This window comes from Limanda limanda, chromosome 17 (genome assembly GCF_963576545.1).
Source record: "Limanda limanda chromosome 17, fLimLim1.1, whole genome shotgun sequence".
In the NCBI taxonomy this organism is placed as follows: domain Eukaryota; kingdom Metazoa; phylum Chordata; class Actinopteri; order Pleuronectiformes; family Pleuronectidae; genus Limanda; species Limanda limanda.
Window position 1 is genome coordinate 9967369 of NC_083652.1, and position 23176 is coordinate 9990544.

At 43.9% G+C, this 23176-nt stretch overlaps 1 protein-coding gene across 1 annotated transcript in view; it reads right to left on the reverse strand.

The window, feature by feature from the left end:
* Positions 1-23176, reverse strand: part of srcin1a (SRC kinase signaling inhibitor 1a) — an 86269-nt gene that overhangs the window by 32200 nt on the left and 30893 nt on the right. Inside the window, exons 2-5 of the mRNA XM_061089859.1 lie at positions 12763-13115; positions 11331-11357; positions 7216-7242; positions 110-305 (exon numbers count right to left, since the gene is read on the reverse strand). Of these exons, the coding sequence (XP_060945842.1) occupies positions 110-305; positions 7216-7242; positions 11331-11357; positions 12763-13115 (603 nt within the window). The remainder of the gene's footprint in view (positions 1-109; positions 306-7215; positions 7243-11330; positions 11358-12762; positions 13116-23176) is intronic.

The window sequence follows — 23176 nt, forward strand, 5'->3', positions numbered from 1 at the left end:
AGCGGTTCACATCACCAGCTATAGGGAGTGAACAGACAGCCTCAAATCTGCTTCGTGCTTCGACCAGCATGTTGTGACAGAACCTGCCAGCGGCTCCTCAGATCTTAACCTGGAGATCGCAGCTTATTCTGGCTGGCAGAGCGGGACAGCGGCAGGCTCTGGCGAAAACGGTTCATCCGGTTGAACCCGACGGGGATGTCGGCCTCCGACATGGTCTCCAAGGATTCGGCGGAGGCGAAGGAGAGCTTGGCGGCCTGGTCGGCGAGCCCAGACTGGGTAGACTGGGAATGCCGGGGACTGCGGCTCTGCGGGAAGAAGACACACGGAGACGCACAATCATCCACTGAGAGGTGAAATCAAGGCGGAGAGAATGGATTGGAGTAACACTAACCGGAAAAGAGACGGCGAACACACAATGAGACTCCCCACAATGAACCACGTAAAGAGATTAACGACACCTCGACAATAGTCTAGCAACCAGTCATTCTCTAAGAATTACCAGCGTCACAGTATCTGCCATCAGTTGAATGCGGCAGGAGAATAGCACAATATAGTTGTACTCAAATGGCACAGCACTCCAGGGCATCAGCTTTCATGACTCACCTACAGTGGGTGAGGAGCACAATTAAGCCGGAAACCGCGCTCCGGCTTAGCATAAATTAAGACACCCCACACCTCCCACCTGCCCCCGTCCAAACTCTTGTCCCCGTGCAGCTACCAACTTTAAACGATGCTTGTGGGCTGGGAGGAGACGCTCATGCAAATCCCGGGCTGTCACTGTGGGTTTATCCTGCTGGCCTGTGCCCAGGCGTCTCTCACTGAAAGACTGTTAGTGCAGCTGGAGCTGAGCTCGCTGAACTGCCTCCCTGATCCCCCCCCCCCCCACTCCTGCAGCATCTCCTCCAGCTCAGAGGCTGCTGTAATGAGCTCCCAGAATGCTTTCTGCTGATTGTTTGGATGGCAGACACATCCTCAGCCGTAGTACAGTAGCTGTGGCTCCCTCCTCTTCCTTTGCACCACCAACAGTTATTTTTTTCCTCTTTCCAAGGATGTCCTCCTCTCCCTTCCCCTAAATGACTCAAAGCACAGCATGGATACACTGTGACTTCCAGTTATGTGGTGCTTAATTAACGTGACTGACTCACAGCAGTGAGCTGTTTGACTTCATTCATAAACACACAACACTAAAACAGAACAAACTCCCTCATCTACTTCTAATTTTGTTAGGTGGGTAATAAGCCAGGAGGCCATGCAGTAAACTGGGCTAGAGGAGATAGCTTTTGGCTCTTTTTTAATTTTATTTATCAACCAATTTATCGATAGAATGTTTAGAAAGAAGTCCAACAATTTTCATCACAATCATTAATAAATTAATTTATTTCTGGCCGAAGGAGATTTTGGTAGCTTTGTTGCAAATCAGAGAAACACAACAAATCTAAATTTTGTATACTTTTAGCTGTGCTAGCATACAGCTCTGTATGTATCCAGCACTGTGGCCCAGACTGAAATATCTCAACCACTACTGGATAGCCATAACATTGTCTAGAGAAATGCATGGTTCAATTTGTCCAAAACTAAAAATAAATAAATCTAAATAAATAAATTCATGATATATAAAATTCCAGCCATGCACTCTTGTATTTTATGTTTCAATGGTGTAACTCATTTATCAATGAGCTATATGATAAATGTTCCTGATTAAACATTTGTCAACTACTTAATCAATTAATTGTTGCAGCATTACACTAAACAGTAACCAAAAGACCAACACATGACTACTATTGAATAAACAGCTTTACTTCTGCTTGTGTTTTTCATGAGGGGAAATAATAAACCCTCAGCTTTGACAACTGGAAAAACCTTTTTTCAAACTGTACAGAATATCCGTGCAGTCACACAAACAGGCCCTGAATGGTCGTGGCCATGTTCAGTGATAGTGGTTGCTGTCTGAGCACACAGAGGCACGGTGATCCTGACAGATAACACCCACCCCGTTCTGTAATAGGGTCATTTATCTAAAGTGTGACCGCACTGAACAACAAGTCAACAGCACCGCAGCGGAGCAGCACGTACTGCATTTTGTCATATTCTGGGAAGCTGCAGAGAGATATGAAGGATGTTTGGGGCAAATTCTGTGTGAAAAATATACATACAGAATTTAGTAGGACCTGTGTTCAACAACGTTATTTGTTTGGAGACCAGGGGTTTAGTTTCAGCTCAGACAAGTAACTTCATATTTAAAGGAATAATTTGACACCAGCAGCTGGTTAGATTCGCTGAACACTTAAGGCTGGAAACATATTGTAACAGCGAGCCTCTGTGAGAAGGTAACAACAATTTTATTGCTTCATGTATCCAGGAAGTAACCCAAGATCTGTATGACCGTAAGTGAAGCCGAAGTGCCTTGATCGCCCACTAGTGGCTAGCTGCAGTATAGGTCATAGCCTCCTCCTTGTGAATGATTAGGATGTTTCCAGTCTTTGTGCTAAGTCAAGCTAAGTTAAGCTAAGTTTGCCATGGATAGCCTCATATTTTACATTAAAAAAAAGAATATCTCCCAAAAATCTAGATAGTTTACTAGACAGAAATTTCATAATGATAATAAAAAGGTGAGAAAGTTTAAAAAGTTTGGATATGACATTTGACTCTTCACATTAACAAATCTATTCACAGCTTGGAACAAAACAGGAGCTGTAACACAACCTGTCTGAGCCCAACCCAATTACTCAACTGTATTCTGTTCAGTTTTTTTATGAAACTTCTCAGAGAAAAAAAACACAACTCATTTCAATCTCTTGAGTCACTCTACTTAGTTGGAGCATCCTATGAAAAGGAAAATGGAACTGAGAATGTGGTGCTGCATGAAAGAGCTCGCTACTCACAATGTCAGATTTTTTTCATTTCTAAAGTAGTGGAAAAAGAAGCAGGAAAAAAATAACTGCTATGATGAAACCCTGATGTGTGAACATGTGAGAGCTCACTGCAGCTGTTATGCTCTTAGTCATCTTGCCTTGTTACAGCCGGCACCAAACACCGCCTCCACTATTGGTGGCTTAAGTGATATGAAAACTGAAGATATCTCCCTGCAGAAGTTTTGCATTGTAAATATGAGTGAATACACCATCTGGTCATGCAGCTGGCCCTGCGAGACATGCAAGTGTCGTACATGGTTGTGTTCACAGATTCCTCTCGAGAGAAACTGGTTCTACCTCCCTCTGATTTTACACTTCAATCTTTCCCCTCCACCTGCCGCCCTCTCTCCACCTCAACCTTTACTTTGAGAGCGATCCAGACTTTTTCAACAACACTCAATTACTGTTGAGAACTCTACACTGTTATAAAGGCATGGTGGAACAGAAGAACAAGTAGGGAACAGGATGATCTTACGCGGAGCAGAAGCGAATGCAGTGGAAAGCAGGGCGCGGCGGCCTGACAACAGACCTCAGGCTACAAACTCAATACAACCTCCCACCATATATGTTCTTGTTTGGTGTGTTTGTACACACAAGCATGGGTGCACACACGCAAACACACACACACACACACACACACACACTGTTCTGTTTTAAGGTCAAGGAGGTAATGGTAAATCTTGTATATAGTATTTTTTTATTATCTGGGGGTGGACATCTCATCAAACTCTACTTCAGTGTAGTCTAACTTAGTCTGAAGACCTATTAACCTTCACAGTTGCTTGTGTTTTTCAGCTCCATTTCAACATAGGGCGAACTAATAATAAACTGCACTAAAGATAATAGGAGAAAGAATACTGTAACGAGACAGTATGGTTCATCAAATCTGACAGACCGGTTGTTTGATGTAATTTAATAAGGAGCCAATGAACTGCCTGTCATACAATTGGATTGAAATGTAGGTTTATGAATTTTGTCTGTCTTGCAATTTCTGTCATGACTACTTTGACAACTTCCTTTCATAAGCTGTAGTCAACTTAAAATTATTTTTGGCTAACATTGTCATGAGGAGTCTTACTTTCGTCCAACTTTCTGTTCGAAGTAAATGACACAGTAAATGCTGCCTTTCTCTCTCTTCACTGTATAATTGAGGATGTCTGAATCACCTTTTAGAAGAGTCGTTATCAAAATCAAAAGGAGTTCCATGTTTACATTCAGTGTAAGCACTTCTGTTGAGGCTGATTGATTGATCCAGCATGACCATGAAAGTCACAGGTTTTGATCGCAAAAACAGATTGAAATGTGTTGTGAGTTAACACAACTTAACAATAATCATGGATTGTACATAAAAATACATGTAGTAGAGTCCAGGTCTGGAAAGTGAAGCCAATGGGATTGCCTGGAACCTCTTTTGAATGACCAGCAGAGGGCAACTTAAGTGGAAACAAAAAGAAGTCAGATCCTAGAGTAGCCAATGAGAAAATTGAGAAAATGACCCCAAAAAAAGGGTCTGTAACTATCACAGTTGGGGTTTGGTGATCCGTAAATCTTTTAAGTCCAGAGGTTGACCCATCACATGATGGTTGCTGATATGCTCGACTTTCTAATCGCTTGCTGGTCGCTGCGAGGCTTTTCTTTCTAATCGTGTCCCTGAGTGCGTTATTCCTCCTTTCAAGTGATGTGAAATGTCAAACCCAGCTTGAGATGCGTTAAGTGACAATGAAGTCTATGGCTCCAGGGTGTAAAATGGTGACAGGTGTTAAATGGTTAAATTCACAATCCTCACACCTCATCTGCATCTCTTCCATTCTCTTTCCTTCAGCTCTTTCTGTCATTTCTCTCCCTGGTTATATCTTCCTCAAAAGCTTGTGTCTGTCTTTGCCTCCAGTCGTCTGTCATCCCCCCCTCACTTGTTGTCCCCTGTCACTCATTCGTCCTCTACCACAGCTTCCAAAGCTTGCATCCAATTCTCGCTGAGCTGATTTATGTCATCGTGTGAGCCTCTAACTTGGTCTCCAGCGGCAGAGGCCAAAGCCGCATCCAGGTAACTCGCTTGTGCTGTTGCATCTGAGCATTTCGAGTCTGCATTTTCTCCCTCTCTGTTTGACAAAATAGTAAGAGAGAAGCTCCCTGGATCAATCCATCTCTCGCGTCCATTTGTCACTACTTGCTCTCCCCTCCACTATCATTATTTTTCTTTATTTCCCTCAACTCTCAGGCCAATCATCGGCCTGGACTTGCCTCCGCCTCAACCCCCAGTACTCCTCGCATCCTGTTTCTTTGTAATACCGGGAGTCATCAATGCATGGAACAAATTGCTTTGCCAAATTGCTGCGAATTGTGTGTCGAGGCAATCGCTGCGCTCAGAAGTAGAGGGAGCAAAATGGCGTGCGCTTACTGCGGGCAGATGATGGCTGAGATTGCTGCCATGTGTCTCTTTAGAGAACAGAAAAACACGGGCCGCAAAGAAATGACGAGAAGAGATTTTTAGATACATTTAACTGTGTGTAGTTTCACGCCTAACACCTATAATTGTTGTACATAAAGTCTTTATTTAGCAGCATTAGTATCTGATAAGATGCTTACTTCTTCGGATTCAGTTGGAATTAGAGGTGCTGGGATGAGAGAGTAGGATGTGACCTTCGGAGGCTTTCAGAGGAGGATGAGATGTCAACATTAAAGGGTATCAACAATATTACATCTTCGGTAAGAGGGCTTTTGATTTGTTTAGTTGCTTTAAGCATTTTGGTTGTTTTACACATTTTTAAAATCTTTTTTCGTTGTTTTTTTTCCATGGTCCAAATAAACAATGAAAACTTTCTTACAGGTATTACAGTGAAAGCTAAGGCCTTGTCTCTACTACTGCAGATACTTTTAGGGACAGATATTTTCCCTCATGACCCTTGTCTGACCCTCATAATCGTGTTACTAAGAGAAAATGATCAACAAATAAAATAAGTAAAACTAAAAACATAAACTTATATTATACAATTGCTGGTCTTACAGTTGTAATGTTTCTAATTCAAAATTCCCATCTTTTTAAAAACTTGTCTTGCTGCAGTCAGACAGAAAAGGTTATTCTTCATAAATAAGTCGACAACTATAGGTTTTTCTGATTTGTTTGGCTCTACATCTGATTACCACTGCAGCTATATTGTGATGAGATAGAAATTCTAACTTCTGCTGTGTGGTGATGAAGCTACCTACAGCTATTGTTAATAATTGTATTGCTAAGCAATTTCAAATCATCATTCTCTGTTTCTAGCCTCTATATTGAGCATATTTGTTCTTTTCTCTACATTTATATTGTAAACTGAATCGCTGTGAGCTTTTGGCTGTTTGTCGGGCAAGAACCAGACATTAAGATATGAAATAACCTGCAGGCTAAACAATAAAGAAAAAAAAGCAGTTCATATGTTCAATCTTTTGTAGATTCTTTCTTAAAAACACTGTCTTTAAAGCTTCATTCTACACTCTCAAATAGTCACTACGTTTTGCAGCCCACCTGAAAGCCCTGCGGAGTTTAAAATGGTTTGGTTGTGTAATAGATTTACGTGACAGACGAGGCTCTAAATTCCATTTCATATCACTCCGGTTTGAGGTTAAAGTACTTGTGGGAGCGAGCGATGAATTGCTTAGCCTTCCCCATGGGTCAGGGCATATGGCTATTGATATCGGTAACATTTCCACCCTGTCCAAATGATATTGTGAGCATGAGATTTAGGGAAGACTATACCCAGATAAGCCAGAGGCTCTTTCCTCTCTCTCTCTCTCTCTCACACACGCACAGACATACACACAGACACACACACAGACAAAATGTATACCAGTTGACAAACAGGCTAAACTCAGATTGCAAATACAGAAGAGGAACTATATAAACTTTCAATGCACCTTGATACAGGCATTTTCTAGGTAGAGACAGCCTGTTTTTCCCCTCGACAGTCTGTGGATAAAACCTATTCAGCAGCTCTAGCCATGGCTCAAGTATTTCTGCACGTCAAAGCTTTGTATCAATATTGCCTCAGTGACAAGTCTGATTCCTTCATGTCTCAGGGAGTCTGAGTAATATATCTGCAAGGTCACGTGACTTCTCGAGCCACTAATGCTAGCTGACTGAGGTATCATAAATCCTAAGAGAGTCGTCTTCTGCTGCAGATTAAATGGAGCTGGAGGAGTTTAAGCTGTCGCCACCCATGACACCTCATGTCACCGCAACCCGACACACACCACAGTGTCACACACAGATAGACACACAGAGGACAGGAAGAAAGACAAACACACGGGGACACACAGCACTGACCTTAAAGCTCCAGTAGTTGGGCTGTTGCTGTGGAGATTCATGAAGGACAAAAGGGGGAGACGGAAACAGACAGAAAAGAGAAGAGTTAGATATTTAAGTCTCCAATGAAGGCTTTATTTAGTTTACAGCTAAAAATGGATTTAAAAAATATGCATTGAATAAGCTGGACTGAAGAAGAGGTAGAAGCTGACTGCAATTGCTTGACATAGAAAACCAATGAATCCGCCACAATAAAGCAATTAACATGCTTCTTCTCTTACGAACCGTTTATAAAACTCATTAATTCCGTTGACAGCTAATTTATGCTCAATGTTAGATATGTTCATCAACACTGACAAAGCCTTCCGTCCGCATACAAGTGAAACAGCAGTAACAATAGTTCAAGCGAGTTCACTGTCGGACACGAGGAAGAAATTTCAAAAGATTTTGTGAGTTGGTAAGAAACTACAAGCATCCTTATGATACTTTGTGCGGGCAAAGGGACAAACAGCTGCTTTTGCTTCTTTCTTAAGAAGTTTACATCACAACCCATCGTTGGTCGTTGTCAGAAACTTTCCACTCTGCGCTGCCCTCTAGTGGATGCATTGTTTAGCCAACCTAAATGTCGTTACTTTGTCAGTCACATGGACACAGCCACAATTTCACAACCTCCTCCACTTTTGCCATGTTTGTTATTTGTGCCCATCTATTGAAAGCCCATGGAAACAAAAATAAAAACAGTACCACCAGAAATAGTCTTGGGCAGTGTAGCCAAAAGTTGAAGGGAGACAACTAAAGGATATGAGGAAGAAATATCATGGCAGTACTGGCAGAACTTTTTGAAGAGTGACTTTTCGAGTTAGTAAGAAACTCTCGACTCTGCACTGCCCTTTGTTGGACATATTGCTTAACGACTATATCAACGCAAAGGATGCCTGGAAGTATGTAGGTAGTGACAGATACACATATCTTGTCATATGTAAACGCAGCATATATAAGCCTTAACTCAGCTTTGTAAACTACGACCATAATCACTGAAGAGTGATTGGCGTTAATGCCGTTGCTGGTCGTGTTTTACAGGCATCAGGTTGCAACGCAACTGAAACAAAACTGCACTGTTGGCTGTAGCTGGAGAAGGGGAGGAAAGGAAAAGAGTTAAATCGAATTAAACGGCAGCCCACTCTGTTGTTGCAACATTGGCTTCTCTCCCAGACTCCTCCACCACAGGAAAGCGACCGTCTCCTCCTGGCTCTCCTGTCTCTTTCACTCTGGATTTACCTGCCGTGCTTATTTCCAGCAGCACCTGCCATATATCTCATCTGTCCAGTTGCCCTTCCTCCTGCCATGTATGAAAAGGTGCTTGCATGTTGGCTGTGGCCTCAGACAGGAAGTGAGCTTTCCATTAAAACGTAATTCCTCACAGGGCAAACCGGGCCAAGCCACTGATGGCCCAGGAATTCCTCAAAATGACATGGACATTTTTTTTAAAGAGAGATTGGGCAGAGTTCATGAATTTTAATTCTAATCCAAACTCTTATTCTAGTTCTTATCTGCAGGCAATTTTCAGTCCGTTCAGCTGCGGTTCTGCCGCACCCACATTACTTTCCTGTCGCAGGGATAAAAAAAAAAAAAAAGAAAAAGTGATGGGTAGGTTTTGATTTATGATAGCTGTTCGTTTTTCATTATGGGTCTTCCATTTTAATACTGTCTCAACAAAAGCAAAGATTATTTCAGTGAACACAAGCATCAGAGGCAGCGTTCTCTGTGATTGGTACCCTGTCGTAATCTAATCTTTCACCTTATGTTCCTTCATTTAGTCCTGAGCCCATTGTTACACTTTCTCTCAATACCATCATGATTCATCTTTACGATGTATTCAAATATTTTAATTATAACAGTCCAAGAGGGTTATGCATAAAACACTGATTCTTGTTCGACTGGTGGACTCATTGGTCGATTGCTCTCCTCTGTCAGTGCTTGGTCGCTGTTAGATTCATAAGGCGGAATGCGACAACTCAAAACCTTTCCAGGAATAATCCAATATTTTCAACAGCAGGAGGGACGGACTACCTGCAAAAACTGGGTGTTTTCAAAGCTTTGAACTCACCGAACCTAGAGGTGTCTGCTGTGAGCTGAACATTGACTTCAAACGAATGGACACCATGTCAAAGAGGTCATTGGTTGTGATTACATTTGGTTACAATGAATGGCCAAAAAAGTCGGGTGTGGACTTTACATACAGCAGCTTGCAAAACACAGCTCAACAATCTACCAAGGACGAGCTGACTTCTTGTCTGTGTCAGGATGTTCCATCAACGTTATGTTGGCCTAGGTTTGGATATAAATAATTAAGTTGGATTAATCAGATTTTCTGAAAATACTCGCTCTTTATTGATTTATTTTGTATTTATTGATGATTGGGATTCAGGTCTGGGTCTCAACAATTCTACTGAACCAACTCAATGTTTCCTCCTGATTCTGAAGAGAGCATCTGTCCTCTAGCCAATTGCTCTGTATTCATTTTTAAACTCCCAGACATTTTGCATGTATCTCCAATGTCTGAAGAACTAAATGCTCCATTATTCACCGAAAAAAGAACCTAATCTGTTTTATCAGAAAAAGGCATTAAGCAATAACCCTCAAACAACGGTGCCTTTCAGGACAGTGAGAGATCTGAGGCTTTTAAACATTCACGAGTCCACTGAGGAGAAGTGGTCAAAAAGCTGCTTCTCTCTCAGACTGTGGGGGAGCGGCCGTGGGTAAAGTAGGTCACTGTCAGGGCCTGAGATAAAACATGAGGTCTCTTCACTCTGGATTCGTTCCGGCCTTGGCCACCTCATCGTGTGTCAGTCACTCATTCACCGCAGCGCCCCCCTGATCCGCTCAGCCCGACAGGCGGCTGAGGGGCACCACTGGCGCGTCATAAATAATCGCTCAGACGATGTTAATGATTTTACTTTGCCACAAACCCTAAATGACTCTGAGGGCCGTAATGGTGCAGAAGTGATTTGTGGTGTCGAGTGTCCGTCGCCGCCACTGTTTCCCTGTTCGGCTGCTTTAATGAGGCCCGCTCGCAGCTCTGCAGGTTAAGTAAACACATTCATTCCAACGCCTTGTGATGCTGTAACCGTTGCCCTGCTGAGGGAGGCGACGACACACTGAACTTGGACTTTGAGTTGCAAACACTTGCTTTGGGGGGGGAGCCAGGGCCAACTGGAGATAGAGGGAGGTTTCATTCATCCTGTAACGTTTATCCATCCTGGCAAACATCGCTGCAATTAAAGCTAAGTCTTCGGCGTGGAAATTATAATTATATCCTGTCAGTCGTTATCACACTAATCCCCGGGGACGCCTGATGCTCTTGACTGAGGCTCTGCCGCTCGGGCTCAAATGTATATCTTGCCATTTTTAACCTGCCGTTGAAAGAAATATGCCACGGGTCCCGGCGATGCGGAGTAGCTGATGTCTGTTGGAGATGTCAGATTAAACTGGGGGGGGTGGGGGGGGGGGGGGGTTACGAGTCCCTTACTAAGTAGAGACGGCCCTGTGTAGATTCACACAGAGGCATGTGTGTGTGTGTGTGAGTTTTTCCACAGAAGGACGTAGCCTCGCAGAGTGGAGCGCTGCATTACCTGACCAGCATGTAAAGCAGACTGCACTCACACCACCCCTCCTCCACACCCCCGTCTCTCTCTCTCTCTCTCTCTCTCTCTCATGTCGTCATCCTCTCTGCACCCCCGCCCCCCTCCCTCCATCCTCCTCACTCCGCCGGTCCAGTTTGGTGTCTCAACGTTATACCGCAGCCTTTGTCTGTCTCTCTGTTTTAAAAAAGAGAAAACACCCACACTGGGGGGGGTCTGCACAGTGAACAGAGGATGACCCAAACGGAGGTGTGCACTTGACAGATTCGTCCACTCAGCCATCGTCTCCACCGGGTTCTCTGTTTCTCCTGAGCGTGTGCACGCCGTCACCACAACAACCACAACAAACACAAGAGGCGTGGAATATAATCCCAGCCTGCACATCGTTATCCCGCTCCCCTCACACACACAAACACACACACACTCACACTCTCACATACACACACACACACACACAAATACTACACCAGTCTCCAGCTTCCAGTCCTGTCTCACCTGCAGTGCACCTGTGCCTGTCCACCACTCATCCAGTCATCCCAGGCTGTCCGTCAGGTGCAGCAACTCCTCATCGCCTTTTTCGCCCGTCTCTCCCTCCCTCGGCTTCTCTCACCCTCCCTCCCTTTACCTCAGTCAATCTCCCTCCCTCCCTCTCTCTCTCTCTCGCTCTCTCTCGCTCTCCAGTAGCACATGCGGCGGAAACTCTTTATTTAATTCATTACAACACCAGCCGATTAACTCCTTCGCAGATGGGTGCCTGGCTCCTGCTGCTGCTGGCTAATTGAGCAGCGGACTGTTTGACTGGCTGCTCTGCTCCTCTCCAGCTCCTCCTCCCCCCCCGTCCCTCCGTGCTCGCCGTCCACGCTCTCTGCACATCCACGGGACGACAGGATTCCTGGGCTTCTCCTGCTTCCTCCTCCCCCCCCCCGTGCGGCGAAAATGCCCTGTCACCTTTGGGCTGTCACTACTCCAGCTGCTGCTGCTGTTTTTTTTTTTTTTTTTACTATCTTTCCTTCAACTCGTTATTCCTCTCTGCTCTCTGTCTTCATTATTGTACAATTCCTCCGTCTCCACACACCCTGACCTTTGCAATGCGATATCCCCTCTAGCCATATATGGGAGAGGTTGCCACGGCAACTACGGACTCCACCTGTCTTTCACCAACCCTCTCTCTCTCTCTCTCTCATTCGCTCTCTCTCTCTCTACTACCTTTCATTCTCTCTCACGTCACCATGATGCGTTTTTTTGTCACGTCATAACATTGAATTTAGCCTATTAAATACACACAGCAGCAGTGCTCACACACTGAGAACGAATTTGTGTACAGCACAGTATGTTCAGTGTGTGTGTGTGTGTGTGTGTGTGTGTGTGTGTGTGTGTGTGTGTGTGTGTGTGTGTGTGTGCGTGTATGTGTGTGTGTGTGTGTGTGTCTGTGTGTGTGCGTCTGTGTGTGCTCTTGTACAGCTATCTTTGTGAGGACCAGTTTGAGCCTACAAACTACGGAGTGAGGACATTATGGTAAAGTGAGGACAATTTGGCCGGTCCTCACTTTGTGACCAACCTTTAATGGACTGTTCCGGGGTTAAGTCTTGGTTTTGGTCGGGTAAGGGTTATGGCTCCCTCACTGTGTTGCTAAATTAGTGCGTATGACATGTTTCCATCATCGAGTTGAAGCCAATAAAAGTCAATTGACCCAATAGTGAATGCATTTTGGATTAAGTCGCATTGCAGACAAAAGCCAGATGTTAGTGGGTTTTTTGACCTGTGGAAAATGTCTATTAAAGAGCCAGTATAGTGGTGAGAAATCTCAATAAACACAAAAGCAAATGAATAATCATTAATTTCACAATGACCTAATGTTTACCTCATGTAGGCAAACACAAATTTGCATAGCAGTGACAAATCCTCATGAGGGGGATGGACTGCTCACCTGCTCACGTGCAGCGCGCTCCGCCGACGTGCCCCTCATGCTGGCGTGGGAGGGCGATGGCGATGGCGGGTTGTGGTGCGGGCTGTGGTGCGGATGCTGCAGCTGCTGCTGCTGCTGCTGGTACTTGCTCTTCAGGTGGTCCATGAAGGCGTCCCTCTTGCGCTCCATGTCGGCCTTGTGCAGGTTGGTCAGGGCCTCCAGGCTCTGGGCCGCGCTGACGGTGTGGCGGTGCTCCGACGTGTGCACCAGGCCCACATTGGAGAAGCGCCGGGTGCTGTTCCCCAGCGTCCGGTACTCCCGCGGATATTCCAAGTCATCTGTCGAGATCATGTGACTGCCACCACGCTCGGGATCTGAAGTGACAAGGACAGAAGACAAGAAGGGAGGATAAGGGAAAGAAAGGATGGTAGGGAGGAAAGAAGGAAGGGAGGGGTAGAGTGGCGGGAAGGAAGTTAATCGCCACCCACACAAGCATGCAGAAGGAGTTCAGGGTGGAGACATACGTACAGACACACCAGGCAGGCACACACAGGTGGAAACAAATGAAGCAGGACAGAGGAGAGCAGAAGGAGAGAGGGAACATTAAGGCACAGAGGAGACAGGAAAGAGGAGAGAGACAGAGAGAGAAAATGGGATGGGATGTTAGACTATTTGCCACCAGGATGGAGCGCTTCCCTGCAAAGTTATTGATTCAAGTTCTAAAGGGAGGAAAAATGAGAAAAATAAAATGCTTCTGCAATAGATCACAGGAAGAGGCTCAAACTGAATTTGGTTCGCTGGATATTCCTTTGTGAAATGCCTGCTTGTCATTCTAAGTGGCTTTTATTGTTTTTCCGAGGAAACAAAATACTGAAAATTGAGCAGCTGAAAGTCAGGTGGGAACAATATGGAGCACTTCTTTCATTTCTGCCCTTGTTCTCTCGCACACTCACTCCCGTCCTTCAGGCTGAGATTGTCCTCCGTCCGCTGACACCGTTTTTTTCTTTTACATATTCTCACTGTCTCTCGTCTGTGGAGGTGAACGATTCTGCTGTCCGTTCCTAAGGAGAGGCATCAATCTGACAGCCCCTGGCCTTTTTATCAGTGCTGGACCTGACAAACAACACAGCCTGAGATGGAGAGCACGCAGGAAAATAAAGGGGGAGACAGCCGGGCACGAGACAGTATGGTTACACACAAAAAATATGAGACTGGAGACAAAAAAAAAAAAACGGAATGGATGAAAAGTGTTTGAAAAGAGCAGGGAGCCATTCGCCCGTGAGTTACCTTGCTTAGGATAACAGGCCCTGGCGTTGGCTAGAAGAGAAACATGCCAAGGGTTAATTTGTGTGTTTGTGCACAGACGTGCGAGCAAACGCACCAGAACATCGTCACATGACATCAGAAAAGTACTATGTTGAATTCATAGCACTTTCTCTGAATAACAATTAGTCAATGCATTATATATGCATTATAATGTATTCATAAGGGTGGGAGAGGTGGTTGGCTATGAATGCTAATAGTGTCACAATAACCTGAGGAATGGCAGATGATTATTATCATGCATTATTACACAGGGAAGGCTTCCTGAAATCAAAACAACATTTAATCATCATCTCCTAATAAACCACAGATTTAAATGCAGGTACAAAAAAAAAAATCAATCGAGAGATTTAACACTAAAAGAATGAAAAGGGCTGAGGCTTAATAGGACTGAATGAAGCGGACCATCTGTACATTACAGGCTCGTTAAGATGAGCTGAGAGAGCGAGCAGCCAGACGGAGGCTCCTCCGGCCAGGAGCAACAAATGGACTGCTAATGAAAGCAGGGGGAAGAGAGGAGGAAGCGGGCCAGACGGAGGCTACAACGCTCCCCCCGGTGGACAAACCTCGACACAGAGGAAGCCTGTCGAGGGCAGCGGGTCTGCGATCGGACACCGATGCAGCTGCACTCACACTGCGCCTCAGTCGCCAACCCCACTCCGCACTCGGTGCTCATTCACACACAGATACCGCACTCAAGTGTGATCAGCTGGTTCCTCACCCTGCCCCTTGCATCCACTACATTATGAAGTGCTGATAAACTGCACGGGGGTCACACGCAGTGGACTGACTTCCCGGCTAATAGCATTACCATCGAGCTGCAGTGTATCGCTGCAACACCGAGGCCACCGGCTTTTTTCATCTGGCCCCCTCGCAGCCTCCCAGATCTCTGGTTTACACTTCATTAGTCTGCGGCTTATTGTGCATCAGCTAACAAGAACCTGACTCAAGGGCCCCATTACAATGGCTGGCAAAGCTGGGCCTATGTACTACGGCTTATTATTGTGACTGAGAATCATAAACGACAGCGAAAAAGCTGGTTCGGCTATATGCTTCCACTGCAACATTTATGGTTCTATATATAAGAAAGTTTTAAGTCCTGACAGAAGTTAAAATGCACCCCGAAAGAAATGAACTTGGTTGTGTTAAAATGTCTCTTAGAGCCATTGGTTTGGAGCAGATCCCAAAAACTTTCCAAACTGCAATTTGTGAATGCTCCTTGCAAAGCTGTAAACAAAGCATCTAAAACAAAGCAGGAAAAAAACGTTGCGTGGGCAGGAGAGAATTACAATACTAAATAAATGGGAAGACGTTATTCATCATTACTTTTGTTAGTACACATAAACTTGCAGACAACAACCGTGAGAGCCAAAGCAATCTGAGCAAGTCCCTGCGACACCAGTGTCATTTAAACCGACTTAAAATGGCCTCTATGGGGGGTGCGTTCCTGTTGAACCCCTTTATCACGAGGAAGCAGCGTTTGCCAGCAGGTCCGGGTCGGCAGCGCGCCAAACCGCAACAAAGACTCCCAGCCTGCAGGGAAAGGTGGCAGCCCGTTGGTCCACTAAATAATAGGGAGGTCTTGAATGACAACGGGAAGCCGCAATCAGAGCCGATAAGATCTGCGAGATCAGCCAATGAGGCCCGGGCTGCGGCGTGAGACAGAGAGCCGACTCAAGAGCATTAACCTGAGTGAATAAAAAGAGGGCTCTGCGGAGGGCAAGCACCGGGAGATTAGACAAGACAATCCAGAGGAGAAATCACCTACACAGAGAAAAAGATACTGCAAAGCAAAAAAAAAGAAAAAGGGGAAAAACAACAGAGCAGCTTGATTGAACAGTTTGGTCTTTTTCTGGGCATATTTGTGCTTCAATCAGCAGAGTTTGACCCACAGATTTTATTTATTGTTTCACATCACGTAATTGATTTTCATTCTCCTTTCCGGCATTTCACCGAGCAATATTCTCCCCAACTTTAACTTTGAGTCACCGTTCTCCTTCGTCTTCAGCGATTTATTTATATACAGTATGTCTGTAATTTCACATCACCACAGCCAAATGCTGAAGTACGCACTTTACTTATTTCTAGACAGTCACCTGCTGAGCTGGACGTTCAACTCAGGGAGAGAGAGCCTGACTCAACATATGCACAGACACATGGAGAATCAGGAGAAGGGGAGCGGGCGTTTCTTGGAAGGATTTGGAAGAGGAAGGTGGAGGAGCTTCATATTTTGGGGCATATTAACAAGTGGGTCACACAGAGTGGAGGGTATAAGAGAAGCTGATAAGGAAGCTGCAGACTGCACACATGCAAACAGCTATGGAGTTTTTAAAAGCCACATATTATTTCACAGCTACTTCAAACACTTTGACGCTATGCTTTGGAGCAGTTCAGTTTGAGGCTTCTTGTGTAAATAGGGAACTAAAAAAAGACAAAAATATTGTTTTCCTTATAAAAAAAGGTTTTCACCCAGAATACTTCAAGGTAACTGCAGTTAATGTTCAATAGGGCTGTGATAACTATTATTTCCACTATAATTTGTTTAGCAGATGTATTTTTTCACAAATACAAAATGAAATATTTAGTCTTTGAAAGGTCAGAAATGTTTATTTATATCTAAATAAATATTAATAAATAATAAGTAGCTACCTAACTGTCTATTAACGAATAAATTAACTTCAATATTGAAGTATTCATTTCTATAAACACTAGAAATTGATGTATTGAAACAATAATAACCTGTGTGCACTATTTATACTGCCTGTCTCCACTCTGCTTTAATTTGTCTGAGGTGTAAGTTACACGTCATGGAAATGAAGTTGGATCAGTAAATAAACACAAAGGTTATACATCTTAAAACATGTCACCAGCTTGACGAAGTGAACTTTCCGACCAGACCAAACTTTGGAGTGTGTTTGTTCTTCGATGCTGATTATTTGAATCACTGAAGCCTGCCACTTAATCCCCAAAGAAATGCAATGTTTTCTAAGAATATAATTGTGAAATCGCACATCTTGTGATTGTATTGAATGTGTCATGATTGTTTTTCTTGTTATTTTGTAATTACTGTGATCTGTGGCACCTATTACTGTCTTCATCACTCTTTTTAATCAATGTGAATGAAGTCGTTTGCCATTGCATCATATTGTTTGTCTGTTTATGTGCATTTTAATACATGCATGCAAAAAAGTAGCAAATCATATATAAATTCATTTAAAAAAAGACAAGTCCAAGGGGAAATTATGTTTTCCCTCTTTGTTTGGTTTTGTTTATTATATATTTAACTTCGCTTTTTTATTTTCTAATATCAAATTAATAAGAATTGGCCTCAAACTTAACTTTTCATATCATATACATTTAAACCAAGCATTCAGTCATCCATCTTTTAATCAGCTCTTTGTGTTTGTGAATGTTTATTTTTTCCTAATTCTTAACTTTACTTTTAATTACTCTCCCATGTTAACTGTGATAATATGAAGAACCCTGTTTCCTCCACCCAGTTCCTGAAGGTGCAGGCTCCTCACCAGAACCTCTGTTGTTATGCAGATGGTTGGGAAAGGCAAGGTGAACTATTCCCTCTGATACCCAACCCAATTTACCGCAAGCACGGCAGGCCTACTTGTGGGTTGCCAGCTGTGACAGCACAGGAAGGCCAAACCAGCTGAATATCAACCAGACAAGAAATAGGGAAGAGGGTGACTAAAAAATGGGGAAGAAGAAGGTAGAAAATAGCAAACTGCAAATCCGGCATGTCTGTTAGAGCTGCAGGCAACAGGAAATAAGCCAATCAGCCGGGCCTACAGCTCCTGGCGATTGTAAGTCTATACGCTCCAGTGGGAACAGTTAGAACAAACAACAAGAAAAGGAGAGGGGCACGGCGTCGTTAAATATAACCTTCAATAAAAGCACCAATCAGGCCTCTAAACACCCTACAGGTCACAACTCAAGAACCACCTGGTTCACAACGTTATAGAGAAATGAACCAATTAACTGCATTATTCAGTACAGAGCAAATTCTGTTTTTTTGGTATTATATGCAAGGTTACACAAGACTCGTTATTAAAGGAAGAAAAAAAATCCAATGTGCTCAATTCATATTTATTTCAAAGCCGTTTAATTGAACATAATACTAATCCTTCAAAAGGGAAAAGGGTCTGACAAGTGGTTCTCTTCGAAATAACCGCGAGCCGTCACACACACCTTGAAATCCACTCCCGAAGTTACACCAAAGCAGAAAAATTTGGATTTAAGCGAAAGAGCCAGCTAAAGAGGCTTTGAACTTGAAACAGGAACTTTTGTTTCCTTCTCTCTGATCTCGCTTTCCAGTGATCTCACTCGTCGCTACACACTTTAAACGATGAGGCTCTGGGTAAGAAAGACACACAACCCAGCAGGCATGTGCATTTCACCTTTTTTCTCTCCATTAAGGTAATCTCTTAAAGCTCAGATGCACCGCTGGGCCGGTGGAGGAGGGTTAAAAGGGGTGAAATTGATGGGTGGGCGGCGAGCCATCAGGAGAAGGTCAGCGTGTGTGTCTGAGCTGCCGGACGTAACCGGCCGAGACAATCACAAGGCTCGTGCCTTTAAAACTGACAGACAGCTGCAACACCCCCTCGATCATTTGAAGCATGCACAACAACAAGTGGCGCGCCCATCTTTTTTCACCTATCGCTCTCCTCTGTCTATCTTTAATCTGTCTCTCCCCCACCCACAAAACCTCCCACCGACAAACTTCGTTTCCCCAGGCAACGCTGGGGAATACTGTGGAGGCAGCCACGTTAAAAATCGCAGGAGAATACTGCGGATGCAGTAAAGCACCTGCTTATACACAAAGGCACATACTCAGACAATTAGAGCGTGCTACGGCTCCAGCGTAACATCTCTGGGGCCTCTCTGAATCTGAGCACGACAAATGTGCGGGTGTTTTCAACTGGAGGATGAATTCGAGAGATGATGTGTAAATGTGGCAGCGACAGGCGGGAAGGGGGGGTGAGGCGGTTGGAGGTGGAAGGCACTTGTCATCCTGGTAAAAGCAGCCTGTCTGTTTGTGGAATAGCTGCAGAAGGGGAGAGAGCCTCTTAATTACAGGCTTTTGTTAAAGCAGGTCAGTCCGCATAGCCGTACTGCGACGGAAGAGGAAGACACTCTCCAAACACGCCTCGTAACATCAGACCTGCTCCCTGGGGAGGCGGATGCTACCTCCAATAAGAGGCTGGATGGAGACGTGGCCCGGCTAATGGAGTTTAAAGAGGCGTTGGATGGAAAAACGGGATGTTTGGAAAGCGCGGAGGCTCCAACGGCTGCCTTCAGACGGAGCTACATCAAAGAGCAGCACCTCCCTCTGTCAGTGGAGCCTGGACCTCAGATCTCCACAGGGTGCAGCAGTGACGGGTATAGTCACAGGTGGAGGAAGCCTCAGTCAAAGGGCCTTAACAGCACCGCGTGGAGGGAGAGGCAGCGGAGTATGAATTAGCATTCATTTATTCTAGCAAACACCACTGGTATTTTTTACATCATTATTTAACACAAATTACATCAAATCCCTGCTGCCATATCAAATTATTTTAATAGAAAGCAATTTTCAAAGCCCTGACTGTTGCTTGACAAAGGTAATCCATCAGTGTGAACAATGTTATAAGGCAGCACAAAAAAAACTGTGACAAAAATGAAAGCAGATTTTTCTTTATGATGGATTTGTGATGAAAAGTAGGTTTCCGTGTTTTCTGAATGCATTTACACAAGACACGAAACCAGTGGCTCCCTGACAAGAAGGAAAACAGATTGAAGAAAAGCTAAAACTGGAACAAGGTTATAAACATTAATCTAAAGTACAAAATCTAGTTCTTTACAAAAACATCTGTACAATGCTTTCAGGTAAACAACTAAGTGACATGCAAAAGACTAATCTATCAGGTAAAATGGATAAAAAAAACTGTACGAAAGACAAATCGGTGTTTAATTGAAATTTCAATTTCGGTATCCTTGCTCTGACCATTTGTCCAAATGTTAATATCATCATCCCTAAAATAAAGTGGGGACACTACAAACCCTGACAGAGCAAAGTAATGCACTTGGCCCACTGCATTGACGGTGGTTGAGGAAGTACTCAAACATTCTACTCAAGTCAAAGTACATAAGATAGAAAGAAAATGTACCACATTCACTTTTCTACTTGAGTAAAAGTAAGTAAGTACTTTATTTTAAATATACTCAAAGTATTAAAAGTACAATTCCTTAATGCAAAGTTTTGTCTTCAACAGTGAGTGTTCCTGCTGCAAGAGGCAGGGTTTATGATTATTACTATAATTATTACTATCGTTAATCTGATATGTTATCGATCCCTGCTGGATGTGTCTCTTCCTGCCGGACCTTTTCCACATCAGAGCACAGCGTCAGTTACAGAAAAGCCTCTTGTGCCGGTAAGATATTAGTGTCAAGGCAGCAGATCACTTCTGAGAGAAAAAGGTGTACGTTAAGTGCCTCTCACTCTACACCATTGCACTTTTTTCTGCAGTGTAGTGAATCCAGTGAGGACCTCCTGTGTGCAAAGTGAAATGAAGCAAGGAAGAGCAGAAACAGGATGGTGCTTCAGACCACATTTGACAAACCTTAATTTACCTTCCACTACTTCAAACCTACAAGAGCCAGCAGAAAGCCCAAACTGGACCTGTTGCCTCTTTCACGCATAATTATTCACAGACAGAAGCAACAACCCGCAGCCGCAGAGAGAGAAACAAAAATCCATCTGCACATGTTCAACTTATCCTGTCGCTGTCGGAGGTACTACGTCTAATGCGAGATAGGGCCCGATGTAGCTTCACGCTGATCTAAGCTAACGGATTCATCAGAGCAGTGCAATGCAGCACGCTGCTGAGCCGCAGAGCCAAGTGATGAAAGCAGCAACTAAACAAGGCATGAAAGAGAAGAGTGATGGTGGAGAAACGCTGGGGAACAAAGTCACCAGCGGAACCATCATACTGACTTTTCATGTCTTTAAACGAACACGCTGAAATCCTACAACCACCAGCCACGTTTCTTTCATTGAGATATGTCTTAATTTGAAAATATCTAGTAAATTACTAGTGCTTCACTTTGAAAGGTTGACAAATATGAAAATTGCATGCATTTTTTCCCCATTTACAGTATGAACGACATACTCAAAAGTTTTAAACGCAAAACACTAAAAAAAAAGCAGCAAATAAAAACATCATTGCATAAACGCAAACCTGTCAATGAGGCTGCGGAAAGGGAGCGGTATCAGAGGAACGGCAGCAAACCGAGGCTGCAAGAGCCAGACTTTCCTCAGGGGGTTGGACGTGACTCTATCGTGAAAACAGGTCAACTGTGGCGACTGCAGCAGGTGGATGCAAACTCTCAGCCAATCAGAGACTGTCCGCTCGCTCACATGTCGCCACACATCTCTCTCAAGGGATTCTTGAACCACATGAAAAGCCACTTCAAAGAAAATGGGCAGACATTGAAAAAAGGAATTCCAGCTACTATTCTGCACCGCCCTGCCTGACAGACAGGGGGAGCTACAGTTAAGTAGGAGATAAAAAGCAGTTTGAAAACCACTCAGGTGGAGGTCACTGATAATAGACATCCTCCTGTGACAACTCCCAAGGACTCTATATTAAATCTCTCAGGTTTCATAGGTCATTATCTGTCCCATAGGCCCTGTGTTATTAACACCAGAGCACACGCATATTTCTACGCTGCGACACACACACACACACACACACACACACACACACACACACACACACACACACACACACACACACACACACACACACACACACACACACACACACACACACACACACACGCATACTTCTACACAGCCACACACACACACACACACACACACACGCACACACACACACTCACACACACACACACACACAAACACACACGTATGCATGCTTAGACATTCATAGACATCCAGATGCATGAAATGCTGCGAAGCGTTCACTAACAGAAATTTGACCGCTGGAGTGACATTCTGGAGTATCTTAATTGACAAATGAAATCTCTTAACAACCTCCAACAACCTCCAAAAAGCACCTTTAAGTACAAGTAGGTATGTTGTTTGTAATGTGGGCAACCGATTTACTCTTGATCAATCAATCATTAATTAAATGGAAAACAATGCGGCTACATTTTTAGGTTATTATTATAAAAATATAGGTTTTACTTTAATAACATCACGATAAAGAAAGTAAAAAACCAGCAAACACATTAGACTTGTGCAGTACGCTTCTTGTTACTGTCCATCACGTTCTGCAGGTTCATTAAGCCGCCTCTGGACAGGTCACAGCCTCTGTCCGTTTCTCTGCTCCCCCAGGCTCACAGAATCAGGCTGATTACACAACAACCTTCTGCAGGCATGTTGCCAACACTGACGGTCGGAAACCACAGCTGTCAAAACTTCCACTCTGGATGTTGTGCTGTGAGAATTACAGGGTGACGTTTTTAAAGATATCGCAGGGACCAAATTTCAAGCTCTTAATCTCTTAAAAAGCTCCCGAAGGAACAACCGGCAGATACATAATGAGAAGTGTGGAATAATGAAAATGTAACATCACGACTCGTGTACAGAATGTAAGACTGATTAGTGTTTTCTCTCAAGTGGGCGCGGGGAAAGAAATCATCTTGTAGTGCTGCCACTATCGTAAAGGGGTAACGGATTAAATAAATTACAACAAGAGCTGTTTGAGAAAAAAAACCTGTTTTGATTTAGTCCTGCTACGGATAAAACACTTCGTCTGTCCCTCTCCTCCTCTAATAACAGCTGAACTCTGAGTTTAAACAGACCAAACACTAATGAAAATGCTCATTTAATGTTAAAAGGCTGACTGCCAACACTAATGACTTCACTGAAATTTAGCCATGAATCACTGAATTAAATGAAGCCCTGTTAACTGGCAACGTAAAAAAAAACGCAAGGTTTTTGCAGGGAGCATCTTCACCATCCTTTTGTTGTTTTCATTGTATTGTTGTTGTTGATGCTGGTAAAAGAACACCCTTAATACGATCATTACTGTTCTAATATCATATGAGTTAAGTGAAAGACAAAACACGATTCGCGCTGCTCAGACTGGGAGCCTTA